The sequence below is a fragment of the Scardinius erythrophthalmus genome, assembly GCF_964197995.2.
Source record: "Scardinius erythrophthalmus genome assembly, chromosome: 8".
Lineage (NCBI taxonomy): Eukaryota > Metazoa > Chordata > Actinopteri > Cypriniformes > Leuciscidae > Scardinius > Scardinius erythrophthalmus.
Window position 1 is genome coordinate 2,065,303 of NC_138228.1, and position 20,122 is coordinate 2,085,424.

Here is a 20,122-nt window from a genome sequence, read left to right on the forward strand (position 1 = left end):
GTACAGGCTATATAATGCAAGAACACACACACACACACACACACACACACACACACACACACACACACACACACACACACACACACACACACACACACACACACACACACACACACATGTAATCAGCAAATGGAAAGAGCAGTGTAGCACCTCTACATATTTATATTTAATTTATGTCAGTGTGTTATGCAAGAATGGAAATTTGATTAAGGTTATCAAGTTGTATCTTGGTTTCTAATACTATGAAGTTCACACTCTCAATATTAGAGATGTCACAGCAGAATGAAAGATGCTTGATCCCTATATATATATATTCACACAAAAATATAAATAATGCACAACAAGGCCTATCCGTTTCAATTAAAAATATAAAGCAATTAAAAATACTATTTGGCCAATGGAAAAGATTGAGAAAAACTTTCTCTGAAAATGTATTTTATACTATTTTGATTTATTAATTTAAAAACAAGGCAAGAATAGGCTCCTAAATGAATTTTAGCAATGTAATGTGACGCACATCCGTATCTCATATTTTCCAAATGTCTTGTACGCAAATGATATGCAGATGAGGATTTGCATAGTAAAACTAGGCCTTGTAAGCTCCATATATGGTTATTTCCGGGAGGATACGCATGTGCGCACAATCTTCCGCTGACTGGGATTTATAAAGGGAATTTTGTGCAGTTTTATAAGTCTGAATATTTTTTGCCGTATGCCATTCTTGGCGCACATACACTTTTAGTGAGGATCCTACACACAGTTTTATAAAGGAGACCCCTGGGCAGTTGTGTAAAAGGAAAAGCAACGATCAGAAATATACTCCAACTATAATGGAAACACAAATGCAATGCAAACTCACCAAGACTCTTCAAACTGTTGCATTATAATGTATGCTGATGGCAGCTTTAGGGCAAACCTGAGAAATGCAATGCCTAGATTCAGTGCAACACAACGGCACATTAAATACTGCGTGTGCATTCATGCACGGCCATGTTTCACGCCTTAATGACAACAAAGCAATCACTTTCTTCTGATCATAATAATAAAAATAAAACTTATCATTCTTGATCCTTCTTGTCCTTTTAAGATGCATTCAAAACAGCAATATATGGAAGCTTGTTTCTGCCACAGAATGAAAAGTAAATAAGGTAAATAAATTCTCACATTTCAGACTTTTTTTCTCACAATTGTGAGCTTACATCTTTTTATCTCAGAATTGCATGATTTAAAGTCGCAATTGCGAGTTTTAAAGTCAGAATTGCGTGATTTAAAGCCACAATTGCGAGTTATAAAGTCAGAATTCTAATAAAAAAAGTCATAATTGCGAGATGTAAACTCGCAATCCTGAGGAAAAAAGTCAGAACTCACAATTCTGACTTTATATCTCCCAATTGTGTGTCTAAATTCAGAATTGCGAGATGTAAACATGCAATTCTAATAAAAAAAGTCAGAATTCTGAGATATAAACATGCAATTCTAATAAAAAAAGTCAGAATTGCAAGATATAAACATGCAATTTTTATAAGAAAAGTCAGAATTGCGAGATGTAAACATGCAATTCTAATAAAAAAAATCAGAATTGCAAGATATAAACATGCAATTCTAATAAAAAAAGTCAGAATTGCAAGATATAAACATGCAATTCTTATAAAAAAAAGTCAAAATTGCGAGATATAAACATGCAATTCTAATAAAAAAAGTCAGAATTGCGAGATGTAAACTCACAATTGTGAGATAAAGTCGCAATTATCTTTTAACATGTTTTATTCTGGGGCGGAAACAAGCGTCCATAGCAATCCGTTCACATACACACAACTCTTCACTCTCCAACAGAGTATAAATGCATCTGTTCGTTCAGAGGCCACATCCGAAACATTAGCGTACACTCCATACAGGAGTTCACAAGCCAACATTTTCTTTCAGATGTTTTTACAGCCTAATATTTTCAATAGCCAAATTCTCCAAACATGTCAACTTATGCAATCCATGATTATTTCTGAATTGTGAAATTATTGTAATGCTGCCCAAGAAACAGAAATGATAAGTCCACCTCTTGAATCCCTGCATCTTCTGGTCAGAGTCGTTTTACTGATACTCATTTGTCACGTGACAGAAGCAAATCTTTTATAAACAAATCATCACTACCATAAACTTTACACCAGCAGAATAATAAAAAAACCTAATCAACACTACAATATGACAACATTTCGGAGGTCATTTACAGAAGCAAAAACAGCATCTGCACAGATTTCTCCTGTTTGTTTAGGGTGTCAATCATCTCTAGGGTGTGTGTAAGTGATCATCTGTAGGGTGTGTGTAAGTGATGCCATCTATATTCTGATTGCACCAGTGCTTGACTGAAGTGTTAAATGAAGCTAACTGGTGACTGAACTCTTGATATGCATGACAGAATTTACCTAAATGACAAATACAGAACTGGAAAATATTTCATTTCACACTGCAAAGTAAAAATGGCGCATTCCACTGTGTGTGTGTGTGTGTGTGTGTGTGTGTGTGTGTGTGTGTGTGTGTGTTGTACATGTACATGTGTGTCAGATCCATCTTGCTACTGTCTTGTCATCCGCGGCTCTTAAGCGAGTCTGAAATACACAGATGATCCAGCAACTTCCAGCACTTACCCTTCCACATGACCTACACACACACCCCCACACACACACACTTACACTTTATTATTAGTACAGTGTGTGGTTGATTCTGGCTGCAAGTGAGTGAGTGAGAGAGACAGACGCCGCTTAGCCATCTTATCTGCTCATGTCTCAACTTTAAGAGTAGCTGTCAATCATCTTTCTATTGAGCCTTTAAGCAAACAGTCTCCAAAGCACTGCAAATGACAAATAAATGATCGACTCGTGTGATTTCCATATGAATGTTTGTCAACAGGACTGAGGCAGTTTTTATCTCTGGGGTTTTGAAGAAAATGACATGGACCCTTTGATAAAACCCCTTTAAAGGGGGTCATGACATGAGAAATCAAATTTGCCTCGATCTTCGTACTATTAAAACATCCTGCAAGTCTCATAGCTTGAAACGTCCTCATTATAAACAAAGCGTTTTTAACCAAGCTCCAAAAACAGCTCGTTTTGATATTGGGTGACCTGCGGGGCCCTATTTTAACGATCTGAAACGCAAGTAACTTTGTGGGCGGGTCTTTGCGACGCAGATCTAAAATGTGTTGGTCTGAAGTCGCTTCATTACTCATAGGTGTGGTTTGGGCGTAACGTGAAATAAACCAATCAGAGCGACATCTCACATTCCCTTTGAGAGCAGGCGCGCTTGTTCCATGGCGGATTGCTATTATAACGGCGGATTTGCCAGGAGCGGTTCACAGCCGAGGAGACCGGCGTTCTCGTCAGGGCCGTAAAACACAGAGAAGTGACATTGGGGATGGAGAAACACACACAGATTAGCTTCGGTTAAACAGGCGTATGATAATTTGGGTAAATGTGTAAGCTAGATTTATGCCTATTTTTTCACATCTTCATGGACACTGCAATGATTTCCCTCATGTGTTAATATTTGTCCTTGTAATAATGTATGGTTTTCTAAAAATGAGAACTGCTGCGTCTGTGTAGATGAGAGAAGCAAAGTGCATGTGCGTTGTGCTCACGCTACATTGATTATGGCCAAGCATGCGCCCTTAAAATAGCATATGAATAACATGCACAACGCGCCACCCTAACCCTAAGCCTAACCCTAACGCGCCGCTGACTTTAGACGAGGTTTCTCCTGGTCTGTGGCGGAATTGTTTTCTGAAACTGCAAAATAGCACCAGGGAACGTTTGCGCCGGAACACGCCTCCTCTTTTCGCTGAACCGCACCCAGGAGCGCAAGTTCGTTCCCGAATTTACCGACGTGCGTCTGTGGATGGAAGAGTGGATGTCATACAGGCAGAGACATTTGCATATGCCCGCCTCCAGAGCAACACATCAACGAATAGTAATACATCATCACCCCATAGGCCCCGCCCACTGGCGTATCGCATTAAAAGCAAACAGAGCCCATTATAATCACTGATGCTGTCTACACTGATCCAGTTCGTCCAGTTTAAACAGCTGGTTTGCGTCTCTGTACAGACGTCAGAAGGATCCCAGTATCAGGAAAAAGTGGATGGTTTATTTTAATGGCGTCGGAGGATTATATGTTTGTTCGGAGCATTTGACAGCAGATTGTTTTGTAAATGAGTGTAATGGAGAGTTTGCAAAGAAACTTTTGTTGAAAGATGAAGCAGCCGACTGTACTGGATCTGTAAATGACGGTTTTATATGGATAATGTTTTTCAAACACTTATTCGCGTGCAATAGCTGTTTCCTATGCAATGACGTTAGCCAATCACAACAGTGGGCTTTTTAAGTAAGCCTTAAAACTGATCGTTTCAGACAGAGGTTTAAAATGAGGGTTGAATTTGTTTTTTTGAGCAAAAAACGTATAAGTGAATCTCAAGGAACATATTAAGATAATTAAAAAATCAATGTCATGACCATTTTTAGATCTCTGCACATCAAAACTGGATAGAGACGCTTATAAAGGCCGTGTTTGAGTTTATGGGAAATTATAATATAATTCAAACTATGTTATTCCCCTCTTCATCTGGTTTAAACTTAATGTGTCTAAGCTGTCTTGCTTTCATTGTATGGAAAAGAGAAACACGAACCTTCTGCTAAACTTTTCCAAGATTTGAAACAACATAAGAGTGAATAAATGAATACACAATCATCATTTTGGATGATTTCTCCCATTAAACCAAAGTAATGCTTCGTATTGTTAGTTAATACTATTCTAGGTGTCTGTCCAGGCGTTTAAAGGATGCTTTTGAGGTAAATGATAAAATTGCATTCCAGAAAACCTGAAAGACATTGTCAATCCTTTCAATTTGAACACACAAACCACAAAATGTTTGCAGCCAATTCTGCTTGGTCAAAAGACAAATCGGTTGAATCTATAAGCAAGAAATGAAGCATGTGACAGATATGAGGAACTGATCCTGGAAGCGTTTTGTTCTTTCAGAAACACTGACACCTTCAATACAGCGTGTCCTCTTGCCGAGGCTGTAAATTGGTGTTGTGTAGAAATAGATTTGAAGAGAAAGATGAAAAATAATGTGTTCAGCCACACACTGAAAAGAAAAACACAAACGCTGCGTCTTTGGAGAGAATAACAGCTCTGTTACGCTCACATCAAACCTCACGAAGCATTACACTAGTCTTGTTATTGTTTGGTAAAACAAATAATCTTTTTTTGTTAATAGAAATAAAGCTGAAAAGCTGTGTAATTTCAGCACCAATCACAGCAACAAACTTTTAAAAAACAATGATTGTTTTGAATTAGCTTTTTGCCAAACACTCCCAGGGCCACGCCTCCTGTTTATCATTGGCTAAACAAAGAGTTAGTCCCACCCAAAGCTCACCCATTGGCTGAGTCAGATGTTGACATCTCACATCATTTACATATCTCAGGGAAATCAAATATCCAGTCACTGACCTACTAATAATTGTATTAAAGTCTCCCTGTAGTCAATAATAGTATCCCTGAAAACTCATCTTTGATCACCAAAATTACATATTTAAACTTTTTTTCCTTGTAAAAAAATTCCTCATGCCTTAAAATATCTTGAATGTAACTCAACACCCTTGCCTCATTTAGTATGCATGGTTCTATGAATATGCAAATGAGCCCCGCCTCCACGCACTCACTCAGCTCAGAGATCCACAGGTTGACAATCACACGTTGATCTGATTGGTTACAAGGTAGTTTGTGACGTCAGAAACACCAGCGATTTCAAAGCGTGTTTTTGAGACTGTCTTTGGTTCACTGCAGTTTTAAGGAGGAAATACTCAGCAATGCTGTCGACTTATGAACTTACACATGCTTTGTCTTTAAAGCATATTAAAAACACCACATAAACAACATTAAAAGCTGGATTTACACCACAGGGGGACTTTAATGACCTGAATTATGTTGAAATACAGAAAAGTATTTTAATGTTGATAAAATGACACATCTCAACTTTTAAATCACCATGAAATCAAAATGGACAATTCTTGCTTTTTATGGAATATTGCAGTATTTAATTTAAATGATTTATCGGTGCACATCATTATTGTTTTAATAATCTTGAATCCGAATATCTTCCTCTTGCAGCATCTCTTCTCGTCTCTAATGACGAGGGCGGGGCAACAACCTGTCACTCACATGAGATCAGCCAATAGCAAACCACAACCATCCATTCAATTCCCTACAGACAAAATCAAGCATTTGTTCTTGTTCCAGGAACCGTTTCACTCGGATATGCGAAGAAAACACTATTGCAACTCGTTTCATTTCGACTTTAATATGAAGAAAAATGCTCAGCAACACACGCAAACACAAAAGCCTTTGCAGGCGAGTGGTGTTGGCGTGTGTCCCGCTCGGTGACCTCTCTGTAAGTGAGCCTAGGTCACGGCATTATTTCAATCACTCTGCGGCTCCATCCCTCTGTCTCTTATCGTCCCATCAGAGCCGCATCCCTATCCCTCCATTAAATAAATTGTGTTGTAATAATCCGCTGTGCAACGTGCTCCTGATAGTGGTGGCCTTTTTGATTACCCCACTTTCAGTCCATCCAGGACACTCGATAATTCCCACTTTACCTTCCCAGAATTAGAGCACGAGGAGGGGCAGTCGGTCACTCTTTCAGAGCTTCTTCTCAGAAGTTTTGCTTTTGTTTGACTTTTTTTTTCCATTAAAGATGATGCATTCTTTGTTTTTTAAGAGCATAATATAAAGCAGAAGCAAAGACCCAAATGTAAGTGTTATGCATTTGTATAAGCCAAGTGGAAATGGAATATAACAAAAAAAAAAGTCAACCACACACATTTTTCATGATGAGTTTGGTGAACTTCAGGTAGATTGTAGTGATGAGTCGAACAAATGAACCAAAGACTCGGAAGGTAAAGTAATTATTTATGTTCCCTGTAAATTATTTTTGACTGCATCATAATGATTTCTTAATTCAGAATATGATCAAGATTGCGTAGGTGGATGTGTTCGGGGAATTTGCCTGTTAAAAGTATAACATTTAAAGCCCCTTAAATGAACAAAATGACTCGAAAAAAGATTCGTTCATTATGATGAACGAGATCGAACAAGAGAGTCAGTAAAATGATCCGAACTTCCCATCATGTAATAGAAGAAGACAGAGAAGGTGAAGAAGAAAAACAACAAGGACAAGGAAGAAGAAAAAGAAGCAGATGAAGAAGAGGAGAAAATAAGAAGAATAGAAGCAGTAGCAGAAAAAGAAAAAGAAAAGGTGCAACGAACAAGATGAAGGTTGAGAAGCAGAATAAACTGAAGCAGATGATAATGAAGAAGAAGAAGAAGAAGAAGAAGAAGAAAATAAGAAGCAAAGGATAAACAGAACAGAAAAAAGAAAAAGGAAGTGTTCCTGGAGAACTGGAACACAGTTTGTTTCATGCACTGAAAGCGATTGTGAGTAAACAGCCTCAGTGATTGGCTAACGTCTGCATGTCAACACAGCGACGCTGTCGTTCATCAGGGCTGATGAATATTGAGTAGGTGTTATTCAAATGAAGTTGGTCATATGGAAATGAGAAATCAACTGCACCCTGTAGCCGTGTAATAAGCTGATATTCTCTAATGTCCCCTGACACGTGTGTGTGTGAGCAGGTTTACGGCGCTGGTCTCGCATCATTCGCAAATAAATCAGGTGTGTGAGAGACACGATCACAAACCCGCAAGACCCAAACAAATCAATAGAGAAACGCAGCCAACAATCAAGTGCAATCAAAACCTGGGGAGAGGATCAGACTCTGTCATTTGAGCTGGGAGTCGAGTGTGTGTGTGTCTGTGTGTGTGAGTGTGTACTGTACATGATCATCCACTGGAACCGTTCAGCTCCTAGACCAATCACTCCCATCCTAAACGAATTCAACTGGAATCTCACTCCTCGCACAGAAACTCAACCGTATTAGTTCTGTGTTTAATCGTCAGTCAACCTAAATTTTATGCATGGATTATATAAAAAAACGACTGCATCAATGTCCTCCATGAAATTAAATTAAATTCGTAACCCATTTTGTGTAAAAGGATATTCAACACAGACCAAAAAAAATTACACAAATAATGAATAGGACTTGATTTTATCCATCAGAATTGATAAAATGGTAAAAAGTGGGATATAAATATCAGATATCAAGACATGATGGGCAAAAATAGTATAAATGATAATAATAATTGAATTCATCAAATTTGACATCATTATAATTTCATTCTGCTTTTAAAGACTGGGGGGAAAATCATGAGATTGATCACAATTATTCTATTGATTGACATTGTTTTATGTTTCTCTTCAGGTTTATGCAGCTAACAGGACTAATGGTGGGAAGAAAATACATATATTTGTATATGAAAGCACATAAAAGTAAAAACACATTTATATATAAAAATATATATCTGATTTGAGGGTCTATAATAAAATATTATTCGAAAACTTTGAAACCCCCGGCCAACGAAAAGGAGAGTTATTTCCAAGGTTGAGCAAGTTATTATATTTCAATGAAAGATTGTTAAGACGAAGATTTTTTAGGACACAACGTGCTTAACGTGATAAAATGTTCACAACATGTTCAAAATACACAACATGCATTAAGAAATACAACAAATACAAATGGTAAATTGATTTCATGTTGACTTTGAACATAACTAACTCACACAGCCTAAATGATTGAGGAAAATCACTTCCCATAATTCAATATTATGAACTTCCCAAAGGCAGAAAGAGATCTAATGTTTATAATTACGGTCATCATACTCTAACACTTCACATGAGGAAGAAAAGAAAGCAAACCAGCCACACAGGAAGAAAACGAGTGAGTGAAAACGAGAATATGCCTGTGATTTGTCCCTAATGCCGTTAGACATTGTTATCAAGAGATCTGTACAGTAAGCGCTTATTACGTCTGCGTTTGCTTTAGTCACACATATCAGAAAACAGCTCGCTCTCTTTGACACGACTCTTACTGTACAGCAGCATCACACACAATTACCTCTGCACAGATGTTTCCGCCGGAATAAAACCAAGCGGATGAAGAAAACGTGGAGCACGTGCAACAAAAGAACATTTCATCTGGAAAGAATCACTCAAACCACAGTCTCTCTCTGTCTGTACCTGAAGAAAACATCAAACTCTAATGTGAATTCTGTATTCTAAAGCTGCTCCACTTTGCTTTAATAAATTCAACTAGATCTGAAGAAAGAGAAGAGAGAGAGAGAGAGAGAGAGAGAGAGAGAGAGAGAGAGAGAGAGAGAGAGAGAGAGAGAGAGAGAGAGAGAGAATAAACCAGCGAGAGATGATTTCCTTCTTATTTTCTGCGAAGGTACGTCCCTTTTGGGAGATGTGCGGCTGGTTATGCAGGATGAATAAAAAGATGGAAAGAGAAGTTTGTGTGTGAGAAAGAGAGACAAATGTAAAGAGATGAGCAACAGAGGTGGAATTAATTGATCAGACCAAATTAACCCCTAATGATTCCTCCTGTCCACTGCAGACTGTGACGGATTAACGGCATCGTTAGTGCAAAAACACGCTCTTTCTCTTCAAGACTGCACTGTCAAACCTCTGCCATCTCATGCAAAAATGAGGGTGACGCTAAAGAAGATATTTTAAAGAATGTCTCAGTGTCCAAAAACTGTTTGGATCTCAACATTCTTCAAAATATCTTCTTTTGTGTTAAATCGGTAAAAAAAAAAAACCTTTAACGTGCATTTGGGAATGCAACATGTGCAAAACATCTTCCCATACTTGTAATGAGAAGTGCTTATGAAATCCTTGCAGTTTTCGTTCAAAATAAAAGCTTGATGGTTTAACGCTTGAAAAGGTGCAGTACGTGATTTCTGAGAAACACTGTTGATACTGTATTGTGATCGGTCCAAACAAACGCCCCTCCTTCATTGCTCCGCCCCTAAAATGCACGAACACGCAATGTAAGACTGGATGTCTCTTTATCATAGCTGTAGCAAATACTTCACGCAAAAAAAAGCGAAGATGACGAACAAACGACAAGGAAGAAACAAAATGAACATATAGTACACAAGAGTATACAAGCAAGAGTTTGTTGTTAGTCGCCAGCAGCTCCAGACAAACAATGACACTTACTGTCCTGTTACTCAAGCTAACATCACAAACACAGAAAATCTAATGTTACTCACGTATGGAGTAGAAACAAGGCAACCTCGGCGTCCATTTTCAGGCCTTCCCGCTTAGGTCTCTCCAGTGCTGGAAAGCTTTTCTAATAATAACTCGGGTCATAAAGCTCTTGCCTGATCATAACCCTTGTTTTCACAGTGATATTCCTCTGACCTTTTCTCTTTTGTAATGTCTCACAGCCATCACTCTTTCTACAGTTAAATCTTCCTCTTGCTCACTCTCTCTCCTGCCCCATCATGAGTGGACACGCCCCCTACTGCTGATTGGCTCACTCTCTCTCCTCCCTCATCATGAGTGGACACGTCACTTACTGCTGATTGGTTCACTCTCTCTCCTCCCTCATCATGAGTGGACACGCCCCCTACTGCTGATTGGCTCACTCTCTCTCCTCCCTCATCATGAGTGGACACACCCCCTACTGCTGATTGGCTCACTCTCTCTCCTTCCCCATCATGAGTGGACACGCCCCCTACTGTTGATAGGCTCACTCCCTCTCCTTCCCCATCATGAGTGGACACGCCCCCTACTACTGATTGGCTCACTCTCTCTCCTCCCCCATCATGAATGGGCACGCCCCCTACTGCTGATTGGCTCACTCTTTCTCCTCCCTCATCATGAGGGGACATACCCCTACTGCTGATTGGCTCACTCTCTCTCCTTCCCCATCATGAGTGGACACGCCCCCTACTACTGATTGGCTCACTCTCTCTCCTCCCCCATCATGAGTGGACACGCCCCCTACTGTTGATAGGCTCACTCCCTCTCCTCCCCCACCATGAGTGGACACGCCCCATACTGTTAATTGTCTCACTCCCTCTCCTTCCCCACCATAAGTGGACACGCCCCCTAGTGCTAATTGGCTCACTCTCTCTACTCCCTCACCATGAGTGGACACGCCCTCTATTGCTGATTGGCTCACTCTCTCTCCCTCATCATGAGTGGACACACCCCTTACTGCTGATTGGCTACAAGTGTGTTCAACATCGTTTCTCAGAAATCAGTTACTGCACCTTTAAGACAGCCATAAATATAAGTCTTTAATTTTAAAATTGAAATGCTAAAAATATTTTTTTATTGTACAGTGAAATATTACAATAGTAGTATTTCTACTTATTTTGTTTTATTTATTCTTTTTTTAACAGAGCCCCTAAAGGCACATGGTCATGGAAAAAAATATGAAATGGGAGGGAGAATCATAGGTCAATGCTTTTGCGTTTTCTCACAAATGTTTTGCTTTCCCCATTAACCGAGCCGTTCCTCCCCATTATAAAGGCTGGATAAAATAAACACAAGATAAGAAAATACTTTATAGTTGGAAATGAGACTATTGATTTAATTATGGTCCCTTTTTAATCCTTATTTGCTCTCTGAAAACATGCACTCAGTCTCTCTTGTCCTGCACAAATCATATTATACAATACGCCTGAAGCCTGAAGTGACAAGCCTATTGCCTACAGCAACGTCTCAATATCACACAAGCTCTTCCTTCCTTCCTCTGATCTCCATTATGGAACTTCCTGTGTTTTAAATCACAGTATAAAAGCATTTAGGCTTTGTCCGATCTGTCATGACATCATTCTTTTCTGCCAGCAACACCAGCAAATAACATGTGCTATCCTGCAGATGTGGCCCGTGCAACACACAGTCACGCATTACAGTGTCCGTTACAGCGTGGAGAAATACTAATGAGCAACATGCACTTAATATAGAATTAACTGCAGGTAATTACACAACATCACTGCTATTGAAAATAATTATATTACCATGTAAAAAAGGCACAGCAATGTAAAGTATTGCCTTCGCATTGCTCTGAGGTGAGGAGAGTCCCACAAAAACAGGTCCAGTTCACATTTCACCACAAATAAGGATAATAAACCATATTTTGCATTAAGAAAATTATGCAATTTATACTGTAAGATTATTTTAATTCAAATTAAGCACTTTTCATAAAAAAAGAAAAAAGAAAAAATCATTATTGAAGTGTGTTTGAGGTTATTCTCATTATTGTCAATGGTATATCTCATTATATTCATATTACCGTGATACAATATTTTTACTATTTTTTTAATTCAAATCAGCATAAAGTTGGCATCAGAACACCTATAAGACTTTAAAATAATGTAAAATAACTACAATTTAAATGTAAATAATGTTTTTGCATCATTTTCTTCAATGCAATTTTTATTTACCCTCATAATTGAAATACATAAGACCCAGACATGCTCGTGCTCTCGAGAATTTTACGCAAGTGATCATGAGATTTCTCCCGTTTCTATCTGCACTGTGATTGGCTGGATTAGTTCGACCAATGCAAAATGTCACTGCATTGCACATACAAGATCACATGCCGTATCAAACAGGTTTGAAAATATTGCAACGTCTCAGCTAACGTCGCTAACCTGCTCATTCTAAACTAGCATCTGTATTGTTCTCGTAGACCTTGTAAATCTGTCTGCGACAGCAAAATCCAGCCGAACGTTGTGTAGATTGAGCTTGCCTTTAGATGCACCACTGCTTGACCTTTCAATAACTGCGGTCACTGTCTTTTATGAAGCGGATCTCGCTCATTAGCGCTGATGAGCGTCTGATCTGCGCTGATCTCTGAATCTGCAGCGTGTGACCTGTGGAAGGCATCAATCGAATGACTGAATTACAGTGATACGGATAAATCTGTGCATACGGATGGATGGAGACATGGAGGATTTTAATTGTAGGTTCCATAATCACAGAGTCACCGGGGTTTAAATGCAGCTACAACGGGGGATGTTTTTTATGCATACCTTATAACACTAATTACATTCCCATTACGCAATAGCAGACATAAGCCACCTCTGATGCTCACCTTCTTTTATTTGTCGTTTTCCAAAGCCTTTTCAAAGTGAGCATTGCAAGTACTTTAAGAGCATGACAAGATAAATATATGGCAGATGACACGCTAAACAAGAGGATTTTGGGTAAGATGTCATAGAGGGACTTTACTTTGTTTACATTAAAAAAACTTTAATTTTTAATTTTTGACTTTACATTAAAAAAAATAAGCTGTTGAACGAACTTGATTGAATTAAGGAAAACTTTTCCACGAAAATGAATTACATTTTTCCAACCAAATCTAATTTGTTTGAAATGATTTGTTGTCATCTTGTTGTATGAACTTAAATTCATTTAGTCATTCCTGCTAGATAAAGTTTTGTCAGGTTGGCTACATTTATTTTTTGCCCTGCCTAAAATCACCAACATTATAATTTTCGCTAATTTGACTCAATGATAGAAGCCACTAGTGTTCACTTTAATTAAAACCACCTTTTACAGAGTAATATTGAATATTACTTATGCAGGTCTGCGAAAGAGGTTTAATGCACGTATAGTGTATACTGAGTGCCCACAGCCCTAAACTAAACACAGTCGCCACTCTTCTGCATAATAACCACAAAACTCAAAAACATTACAGAAAGTCCTGTAAATTTCTAACATAACTGAATATTAAATACTAACATTACATCTTTCCATTTACAGAAAAACACATAAAATAACACTTTAATCCCTACATTTACCATCCTAATGCAGTCCCTTGCAAAGCATGCTGGGAACTACAGATCCACTGCCCAGTTAGTTGTCAACAAAAATGATTAATGTAGTTTTCACACAAATTAAGTAAGTAAACTTCAGTTTTAAAGGGGTCATATAATGGTACACGCACTTTTACAAGTTGATTGTACTGAAATGTGTGTTGGCAGTGCCTGTACACAACCATCATAAAATTATAAAAATCCATCCAGTGTTTTTTTTTTTAATCTCCTTATGTTTTCCCCCCTCTCAAATCAAGCCGTTCGATTTTGTGACGTCACACGGTCGGACGCCCCTCCCACGATTGTTGATTGACAGCAGCGTTTCAACACAGACCCGCCCTCGCTCGTGAGCGAGCTGTCAATCATAGTCCGCGCGTCATTGTTGATACGCTGGAGCACTGTCTATGAGCAGAATGGCGTCTAAGCGATTGTGCTGTTCTGTTCTTGGGTGTAATAACGAACACAGCATCATTTTGATGATGTTCCTAAATCCGAACCGCTGAAGACGCAGTGGCTGAGTTTGTTTTCGAAGGGAATATTCCCCACGATCAACGTCAATGCTTTCATGTTTGCCCGAATCATCACACACCAGACTGCTTTACAAACGAGGTCAATATAAAGTTAGTTTTGCTAAGAAGCTGCTCCTGAAAAAAGGATCGGTACCAACTATTCATGTTCCTGCTGAACCTCCAGAAGAAGAAGTGAGTGTAACGTTTTATTAACCTTTATATTAATATTTATATTAATCTTTGCAAATCGCTAGCACGCTTCACGATGAATGCGGCTGTTTACACTCAGGGTACATTACGGCATGTTTTCTATATACGACGTGTTATGTGTTATGGTTAACGTGTTATGGTTATTGTGTTATTATTAAAAACGGTGTCCGCACAGAACAGAGGGGCGGGGTCAGCAAAGCTCATTATCATTTAAAGACACATGCACTTAAACGGCGTGCTGAAAACAGCTGTTTTTGACCTGGTAAAATGAGTGTTTTCTTACAATACTAATGAGAATTTTTAATTAAAGTATATTACAAACTTTTAATTTAGACCCTAAAGAATCATATTAGCTTGTACAAAAATGCCATTATATGACCCCTTTAAATATATTAGGTTGATTGAACACAATGAAATTAAGTTGTGACAAAATATTAAACAATTGTGTTACTTTTTCTTATTTTAATTAATTAAATTTAACAAGAGGCAAAAAACATTTTTTGAGTGTAGCTGCCTACCAAGAAAGTATTTTTAGGTGACGAAAGTGGCCGCACAAAAGCTGTCTAAAATGCAAGCAACAACATATTGCTGGTGTAATAGTCGGATTTGTGGGCCTTATGGAGTATTATGCATGGGTTCCTGGCTATTTTCTGTATCTGATGTGTCCACCGGATGGAGGAGTCAGACCTCAGATCTCAGGGTTTATTTCGACAGTCCTTTAATTAACTGTAACTCTGCCTCGTTCGTTCTACCCGATTACATCACGCCTTTCCTTCTCCTCCTCTCTCTCTTCCCGTTTCCCTTACGCTCGCGATATCTTGCGTACAATCTAACTTTATTTAAACCTTCCCATTTCAGTTCTTACACTGGTTTGATCAAACCACACATACTGTTCACAGATAAGGCAATCCCAGAATGCACTGTGACAAATTCAGTGAAAAATTAGTGACTATATATGTGTAATAGTTCAACAAGTGGTGATATTCAGTGAAAGACCATTCTTGCTTGTGTGAAATTGCTTGAAAATATATTTGATTTACTACTAAATGTAATACTTTTAGCTTTTCTTCTAATATCTTTTTATATTTTTGCCACTGTCGCCTTTAGCTTTTGGCTTGCTTAGTTGAGAACATTTAATATTCAGCAATATTATTGATCTCCTGCATTGACAGCATTATATGAGAACTGAACTGAGCTGGACGATGACATCACGGTTTTCTCCAGAGTGGCTGTACATATATATATATATATATATATATATATATATATATAAATGAACTAAATTAATAACTTTTTTTACAACAGAAATTAACCATCACTGAATTTACTTAAGCTGGACTGTGACGCTATTTTCTTCTAGATCTGCTGTACAGAAACTAACTTTATTGCATTATTTTTTTTCCTGTTATCTCTATAAATCTGCATTGGAACAATCTGTATTGTAAAAAGCGCTTTTAATATATTTTCAAATTTAATTCCTTACTTTTTATAGTTATATCTTTATTTCTCATGTCCATTTTAATGATTTTTCGTGTCAAGCAGCTTTGAATCACCAGAGTGCCTGAAATCAATAAATAAACAAAATAAATAAACTATATTACAGTCAGCATGAAATCAAAATCTTACGCAGTGTTTATTTTAAATGATTTATCGGCGCACATTAATCTTTTATATTAAATTCATGTTCGTGGTAATCTTGAATCAGAATAACTGCAGCAACATCTCTTCTCTTCTCTGATGATGTGGGCGGGGCAACCTGTCAATCACATGAGATCCGCCAATAGCAAACCACATCCATCCAGTCAATTCCACACAGACAAAATCAAGCCCCGCCCACATTTGTTCTTCTTCCAGAAGCGTTTCACTCAGATATACGACACAACTTCCTCGCAACTTCCGCTTCATGCTGACTTTAAATATTAAACACATCATCACGTCACACAGAACTGCTTCCAAAAGTCTCTTCTAAGAGGATGCTGACTTAAAAGTTAACATAACAGCTCACTAGGTTTAGGCGAATGAATACGGGTCAGTGAAACATCCAAGTCTCAGTCTGAATAATACAGTGTGGCCTTTATCTTGCGTAACAATGTGTGACCTTGCTGTGGTAATTACAGAGGTGTGTTCAGGCCTGTAAACTCAGTCTATTGTGTTCAGAGGGAGAGAAGCGACGACACTATTATCTGTGCCACAGCAACAATGTGGAGAACACCAGAGATCTGTAATTCAGTGTGCTTAAAGGAATAGTATAAGCAAAAATGAAAAATATGCTCATATGCTGATATTGTTTTCAGTGGAAGATCCACCGAAGCTCTGAAATCTCATTCAAGATTCAAAAACGGAGCTTTGAGGTCATTGACTGATGCCAAAACACTGATGTGACTAAAGCAAACAAATGAGATGCCATAGCTCAGAGGAGGGGAATATGATCTATTATTATAATATTATATAGATAATATAGATAACAAGATTATCTATATATTAACTAATAAGCTGAGGAGAAGTTCTTCTGTTTGGCCAGATGAGAAGTTTATCTATCATCTTATTACTCTTTTACTTATTTTGTGATTATTTTAATTCCTTTCTGTGTAAGGCACTTTGAATTACCATAGTGTATGAAATGTGCTATATAACTTGCCTTGCCTTCTTAAAAAAAGAAGAAGAAAAAGCATAATGGAGAGTAAATATTGACAAAACTTTCATTTTGTGGGGATGTATTCCTTTAAAACAATCTCTTGTGACCAAAATGCAGCAACGTTCAATTATAAAACAAAGAGCTGATGACAACAAAAGAAAAGAATAAACTTCCTCTCTCAGCACCGACACACACACACACACACACGAACACGAATCAACCTCAAAATTACATCAGTGTATTCCCACACTGCCTTTAATATCCTCCAGGAACAACGCTGCAATCTCATAATGTCGAGCAGAATAAAAGCATCTTCTCGGGATCAATAGGTAAACAAGGCGAACAGCAGTCGTGTCTCCGGAGGGGTTGGGTTTGCTGTTCCTGCACTCTTATTCACATTCATGAATGAAAACAGTGTGTAAATTCAACCCAATCACAGACATCCAAGCCAGACAGCGTTTGTGAACACGCATTTGGCCCGTTTCAACGGCTTGCGAATGCTAAACAACATGCACGGTATAATAATTATCTGTCTGCCTGAAACGACTATGCTTTTTCTGAAGGGTGTCATCAAGACTACAGCGTGAATCTGTTTCTGTGTTCACTCATGTCATGACAAATGAAGCCTGAGGCAAACCGGTGTGTGTTATTAACAGGCTGAACATATCAAATCTATATAGACTCAATGTCATCCCCAAGGACACATCTTAATGAATAAAGAGAGAGAGTCTGGATTTCATATAAAATTCAAGCAGTTAATGCACTTCTGCTGTCAGCTGGGAGAGCTTGGCTTTGGTATGTTGCAAAATGGCTGTAAAAACACATTTGGAAGAAGAAGAGGAAAAACATAAACAAAACTGCAATGTTTTTCTTCTTTTTCTGGCTGCATGCATGCAGCATTTCATTTTGTGAAATCATATGCTTTATGATATCCGAGTTAAATATGACTACACTCTAAAAAACGGTGGGTTGTTTTAACCAAATTTTACGTCAAATATGGACAAACCCGAATGTTGGGTTAAAAATGTAATTTAAAAATGTAACCCAACGGCTGGGTTTGTCCATATTTGACCCAAAGTTGGGTTAAAACAACCCAGCATTTTTTAGAGAAGTTAAAAATATAAATGAACAAATATCAATGATGCACCTTTATATTTAGATGCTGTCAAATCGATTAATCACGATTAATCGCATCTGAGATAAACGTTTTTGTTTATATAATATGTGTGTACATATTTAAACATATTATATTATAAATACACGTATATGTGTGTATATATATACATATACACACAAATATACATATATTTATAATATAACACACACACATATATATTACATATATAAATAAATAACATATAGGCTGTATATTATAACAAACTTTTATCTCAGATGCGATTAATCGTGATTAATCGTTTTGACAGCACTACTTTAGACACTTGAAAATATCAATCATGACAAAAGTGCATCAATCACCCTTCTCTCATTAAAACCTTTAATTTGTTCTTCTTCTTCTTCAACAAAACCGGTTTAACATAATTAAGATACCATGCATTTCAAATACTCTATTTGATATGCTATTTTACTTAATAATTCCATTATTTTCCCCATGCATGATTGATCCACATGTAAAGTGAGCAGTGTTTCAGACTAGAGGGTCACAGAACCTGTTACCTGAAATCACTGTACGGGTGAATAATCCAGAATCCCGCGGATTTGACCCGTTCCTGCTCCCGCTCCACCGCCTTCTCGCTCCCAAACATCCTCAAGGAAAACTTGTTGACCCCGGGCTGCAACATCGCGCCGAACTGCCTGTGCATGAAGCCCGCTTGATAATACCTCTCGTCGTCCGGGAGGATCTCCTCGATGCCCTCCAGCTTTATAAAGCCAGGCTGCTGATGCTCCGGGAGCCCGTGATGCTGTTGACTCGTGCCGGAGGAATCTTCTCCGTCTCCGCCTTGCGCTCCGGGCTCCGCGGCTCCCAGCGGGCTCTCCTCGCTCGGGCTGACTTCAGTCTCCGTGATCAGAAGCCTTTCCTCCGCTAAATCCGAGTCTTGGACGTGCCTACTAGTGATTGACGAAAGACTACCTCGGAACCTCCTGCAATCCCCGTTGGAGCTGGTCTTCACGGGTCTCCCGATGTCCGTCTCCATCATCACGGACTCCCCGCTTTTACTCTCCCCGGACGGCATGGGTTTCATCCGGATGCTCTTCCTCCGGGTGTCTTTATCACTGTCTTCAGCATCACCCATTATAGACGCTTTCTGCCCGATGTGCGGTGGCAAACTATACAGCCTTTTACGCATGGACGAATGCAACCTGTCCATTATGACATTGAAGCGAGTGCGCGAACAATTAAATGACAAATTAATCCGGTTTGCTACATAAACCCCTTTGCAACAGATCCCGAATAGTCTGAAGGGTCACCTGTCACCTGCCATTAGGCTTCCCAAATTCGCCAGATCCAGGTCTCCGGCTTCAAGGCACTGAGTGTGTTGCTGTGCGCACGTAAAGTCTGAGGATTGAATGACGTGTGAGGAGCGCACGCGGAGGTCACGGACCCTCAGGATCCCCGTCAGCTGTCAATCACATTCACAAGCAAACACCCGAGATCCCGTAGCCCACATGATCAGCATCTCCGCCGTCCCGAGTCCTCTGCTCGCTTGAATATGGTGAATGTGGTGCATATGGTGATGCTGATCTGTCGGGTTGCCATAGAAGCGAGAGCTCAGCCCACCCACTCAGTGTCAGGTGCCCGACACTGGAGAACTCACTCACGATACAGCCGATCCTCGCGTCTCACGGGATATTTTACGCACAAACTTTACATTTAGGGTGGCGTTATCAATGCAAATGACATTGTCTGATTATTATTTTTATTTGAGTGAGTGAGTGAGTGAGTGTGTGTGTGTGTGTGTGTTTGAGTGTGTGAGAGAGAGAAAGAGAGAGAGACAGAGAGACAGACAGAGAGAGAGAGAGAGAG

At 38.8% G+C, this 20,122-nt stretch overlaps 1 protein-coding gene across 1 annotated transcript in view; it reads right to left on the minus strand.

Annotated features, from left to right (window-relative positions):
- The window catches only part of hcn4 (hyperpolarization activated cyclic nucleotide-gated potassium channel 4), a gene marked incomplete at both ends in the record, with an annotated part of 101,933 nt that extends 82,467 nt beyond the window's left edge, over positions 1 to 19,466 (minus strand). Inside the window, one exon of the mRNA XM_081373003.1 lies at positions 18,814 to 19,466. Coding sequence (XP_081229129.1) covers positions 18,814 to 19,466 — 653 coding nt within the window. The remainder of the gene's footprint in view (positions 1 to 18,813) is intronic.
- Positions 19,467 to 20,122: the final 656 nt, after the last annotated feature.